At 42.3% G+C, this 5,195-nt stretch overlaps 1 protein-coding gene across 1 annotated transcript; it reads left to right on the top strand.

The window, feature by feature from the left end:
* The first annotated feature begins 3,375 nt into the window (after positions 1 to 3,375).
* LOC142664425 (protein spinster homolog 1-like) lies at positions 3,376 to 4,532 on the top strand. Its single transcript, XM_075843492.1, has 3 exons — positions 3,376 to 3,528; positions 3,613 to 3,765; positions 4,331 to 4,532. Exons 1-3 carry the CDS (start codon positions 3,434 to 3,436, stop codon positions 4,530 to 4,532), a joined length of 450 nt encoding a protein of 149 aa, XP_075699607.1. The 5' UTR covers positions 3,376 to 3,433.
* The last annotated feature ends 663 nt before the right edge of the window (positions 4,533 to 5,195 follow it).

Below are 5,195 nucleotides of genomic sequence, written 5' to 3'. Positions count from 1 at the left end.
TTGTCTGTTTTTCCCATCTGTATAGAACGCTGTATTAGTACATTATTATTATTATTATTATTATTATTATTATTATTATTATTATTATTTATTAATATTTGTCTGGGGTCCTGAGATTCCATATTATCTATTAGAATTTCTTGAATAATTAGATGTTAATTATAAGGCTGTGTTCACACAGAGTTTTTTTGCAGAAGGAAAATTCCTCCTGCAAAAACTGCTCCAGACGTTTTTTTCACAGTGGTTTGACAAAAACTTGTCAAAACACTCGTCAAGGCGTTTTTTTCCTCTTTCTGACTAATTGAAATGGAGTTTTGGAGGCGGAAACCGCCTCAAGATGGGTCATGACGCTTCTTTTTACCGCGACACATTTTTTTTACTTACGGTAAAAAAACAAACGTCCAACTCCCAATGAAATAAATGGGAGACATTTTCGGGCGGTTTTTGATGAGTTTTGCAGCGCGGTGTCCGCGTAAAAAAACTCGTCAAAAAACTCTGTGTGAACAGGGCCTAAGGATGAATTCACACGCGGCAGAATTAGTACAAAAATTTGTGCAACTTTTCCATTCATCTGACTGGGACTTGCAGAAATGCATATGCTTGCTGATGAAGATGAATGGAACTTATTGCCAGTAACAGAAATCTATGCAATAAATCTGCCGCATGTGAATATAGCCTAATAGTAATATAAAGTGATTAAATATTATGTCCCTTTTCTGTTTCTATTACAAGAGTTTACAGTCTCAAAATCCGTGAACATGGCGTCTCGCCGTGAGAACGTGGACGTGGAGAAAGGCCTTTTGGCTCCTCCATGTGAAATGGATAAAGATGATGGCGAAAGCCCCAGAGCAGAGAACGTACATGACCGTACTGGAATCTCCTACACACGATCCATCGTTATTGTAGGGATTCTGTTCTATATAAATCTGCTATCCTACATGGATCGGCTCAGTGTCACTGGTAGGTGTTGGGGTACTTCATTTTATTTCTGGGGTTTATCAGTACTGAAGCTGTGGAGGCACTTATAGCGAACCTCCACTTTCAGTAGAAAACGGTTATAGTGCAGGAGTGCGCAGGAGTGTGCGCTATAATCGTTTACCTAAATCACGATCGTGCAGTGAGGAGGAACGGGGGTCGGGATGCCTGTTCTATAGATAGGTGGGGGTCCCAGTGGTGGGCCCACCCAGCGATCATACATTTATCACCTTTCCTGTGGATAGGTGATAACTGTCAATAGTGGGAAAACCCCTTTAACTCCTATAAACTCAATGGACCTCATCATTACAGTCTATGGGGAGCACTGGCTTTGTGAATTGCAGAACTCAGGACCCCCAGTTCCCCTGATAGGTGAGGGTCCCAGAGAAGACGTTGTCACACATCCATATATCCTGTGGATGTGCCATAAACGTATATGATGGAAATACATGCATTGCTTCTAGTGACATCTCTCTTTATATCTGACAGGGGCGCTGCCATATTTAGAAAAATCATTTCATCTGAAAGACAGTGGATCTGGTTTGCTGCAAGCAGGTAAATATTAATATAAAATCTTGTTCTGTAAGTCACCTGGAATCCGACATTTTGGGGCTGGGTACACACGTCGCGGTCAAAAAGTGTTTTATTGCCGTAAATCGCCACAAAACAGCACGATTTTGCAGTGTTTTTGCGACGTGACCGCGACATGAAAACCTAGGATAATGGTGTTCTGCTGTGACTGGGCTGACAAATCCATAATAAGGCCATAATAACATCCATCAGCAGCATTTACCTGCTTGTTGATGGGTTCCAGTGATAACACAAATTATGACATTAAGATATACTATATCGTTTTTACTATGTACACAGAGTTACAAAAAGTTTTATCAAACTGCAAAAGTAATTGAAAGGTAAAGCTTTACATTAATGAATGAGAGTGGGAATTAAAAAAAAGTGGGGAATGTGGATAAAATGCAGGATTTAATAGTTTGTCCATATATAAATGTCTGTTGTATCTTCCTTTCACCTCTTCTCTCCCCCTTCCCTTTCAGTCTTCCTCTGCAGCTTCATGTTGGTGGCTCCAGTATTTGGATATTTGGGTGATCACTGGAATAGAAAATATCTGCTCTGTATTGGGATCACCCTCTGGTCAGCCTCCATCCTTGGCAGCTCATTTATTCCTGATAAGGTAACATCCGGAGTTTATAATTACAGGGGTTTTCTGGAACATTCCCATTGGTAACCTATCCTTCTTCCATGCTCAATCTGTGGGGGTCTGACCTCTGGGACCCCCAACAAGCGACACAATGGAGTGAATGGGACAAGCTGCAGTGTCAGGCACAGCCGCCCTTATCTACAAGCCGATGTGCCTGTGTAAACAATGAAAGGGACACATCACTCACAGGAGTGCCACGGACCCACATCAATCATACATTCCCTGGAGGAGATATATCAAAACTGGTGTAAAGGAAAAGTGGAGTAGATGCCCATGGCAACCAATCAGATTCCACCTCTCATTTTTCTAGAGATCTTAAGGAAAATAAAAGCAACAACCTGATTGGTTTCCATGGGCAAATACTTCATTTTTCCTCTGCACCAGTTTCAATCTATTTCTTCCATTGTCTATCCTAACAATAGGCCATCAATATTAAAGTCCCAATGGTAAAGCTTTACTAAAGATGTTATTAATTATGATTTTTTTTCCTTTTCCCCAGTATTTCTGGCTGTTCCTGCTCATGCGAGGACTGGTTGGGATCGGTGCGGCAAGTTACTCCACCATTGCCCCCTCCATCATCGCCGACCTATTTGTAGCAGACCAGCGAAGCCGCATGTTGTCCATCTTTTGGACTGCTATCCCTGTAGGCTGGTGAGTGTCCTGTGTAAACACATTATTTTACAATTATTAACTGGATACAAAAAGTGTCTGATATATATAATGAGTGTAGAAGTTTATACTGTTTATATCTATGTCTATAGTTATATTTGTGCAGAGATTATGCCCTTTCTTAACTATAAATCTTCTTCATTTTTACCTATTAAGTGGCCTTGGATACATCATGGGGGCCAAAGTGACAAGCGCTCTTGGTGGTGACTGGCACTGGGCACTGCGGGTAAGTGAGAGGATTGCAGGATTCCTGCAGGCAAACTATTATTTCATTTTTTGTCTTGTTATTGGAATTGCTCCCATTATCTTCTGGAACCATAAACAATAAGTAGGGACTTGGGAAAGTTCCGGCTCTATGAGTATCAGTCCGGAGGCTGTAGACCGTCATTTATGGACACTGACATGTGTTGTTTTTTGTTATTAGTCATTTCTAGGTTTTGCCCCTTTATCTGGTTTCAGTCACTTCATATTTGTAATACTTCTATATATATATAATATACATTGTCTCCTCCTTCTTCTGGACAGATCATTCCAGGTCTGGGGATTATAGCCGTCCTGCTTCTTATCTTCTTTATGAAGGAACCATCCAGAGGAGCCGCAGAACAAAAAAGCTATAAACACCCAAACAACAATTCTTGGACGACCGACTTGAAAGCTCTGCTGAAAAAGTGAGTGTTTTCTGTGTAGTGATGGTTGTCGCTGGCTTTACCCCGTGTCTCTTGTGTCACTCACATTTCTCTCTCTCTCTGTAGCCCGAGCTTTATGCTTTCCATGCTGGGATTCACAACTGTGACATTTGTTTCCGGCTCCCTCTCCCACTGGGCTCTGTCCTTCTACAAGCGGGCCCGGGTCATCCTATACAGAAGTGATCCATGTCAGACTGCAATGTGTCAATCTGATGACAGGTAAACGCTTACTTACTGTGTGTGCCAGGAGGTTGTGAGGGCGGCTATCTGCCATTATGTCCATACTCTTCCTTTCTCTACCTGAGTTTTGGGCACGGCTACGCGGTGAGTGGTCAGGGCTACTGGCAGCCATCTATTTACAGGGTACGTTCAGACATGGGGTGTTAAATGTGGATTTTACTGCGGATTTGCCTCAGATTTCACCCTTTGCATTGCTAAGGGTAAAATCCACTGTAAAAATTTCTGCAACGTGTATTTACAGTGAATAAATTCTTGTGGATATTTATTTGCCAAACCGCACAAAAAAATCTTCAACAATTCTGTGATATAAAACCTCACCCTCATGGTGTATATAGACTGCTACGTGGCTGTCTGCTCTATACTGACAAGATATTTGGGATAGGTCCATAGAGAGCCCTGTCAGCCTGAGAACAGAGTTTATGGATTTAATCTTTAGATACAGGCAGATAGTTGGAGCAGTAGTCATACTCAGGTCCTTTAATCATCATTTATATACAATTGTGGAGAATCCATTTGATGACCTCTATAATCTCTTTCTTTGCAGTCTGATTTTTGGCATGATCACTGTAATCACCGGAATCGTGGGAGTTGGAGCTGGCGTGGAGATAAGCAAGAGGTTCAGGAAAATCAACCCGCGGGCAGACGCATTAGTCTGTGCGTGCGGAATGCTGGGTGGCGCCCCTTTCCTGCTCTTGGCTTTGTTATTGGCAAGTTTCAGCCTTGTGGCCTCCTATGTAAGTGGCTGATGAACAGCTTTCTGTCATTGATGTTTTACTTTTAGTTATATTAAAGAAGGTGAAGAAACATGACCTGCCTAGGTAGAGTCGTGTGTTAACCTTAAACCATACTATCCCCCACCCCCATTTAGTAACGACACATGACACCGAGGTTGGATGTGAAATGGCCACAGCAGCCGTTTATTAATTTCACAGTTTTATAAAAACAATTTAAATCCGAAACATTCGGATAACTAGTTAGGAATCCACCAGAGAATTCCTCCTAATAATTCACATGACCCAACATGGGTCAGAATCATAAATAACAATTAAACGTTAACATTAACCCGAGCAGAGGAAGTCCTTGAAGCCCCTTCAGATGTTCCTTTCAAGAACACACCGAATTAGCCATCTGCAAACCACTAATTACCTCCAGCCGTAAACCAGCTCGGAAGCACCGTTCACCTCTGCAGATGGCTCCAACCACTAGAAGTCCACTTCAAGGGGATAACACCCGATGAAGCCCTCAAGTGATATACCGACCACTAGAAGTCCACTTCAAAGGGATAACACCCGATGAAGCCTTCAAGTGACATACCTTCTACCAGAAGACCACTTCAAAGGGATAACACCCGATGAAGTCTTCAACCATGTACCTTTTTTGGGGGACGCATACCCCCGATGCGACCCCCC

This window comes from Rhinoderma darwinii, chromosome 12 (genome assembly GCF_050947455.1).
Source record: "Rhinoderma darwinii isolate aRhiDar2 chromosome 12, aRhiDar2.hap1, whole genome shotgun sequence".
Taxonomy (NCBI): domain Eukaryota; kingdom Metazoa; phylum Chordata; class Amphibia; order Anura; family Rhinodermatidae; genus Rhinoderma; species Rhinoderma darwinii.
This window is presented reverse-complemented; position numbering and strand designations above follow the sequence as displayed.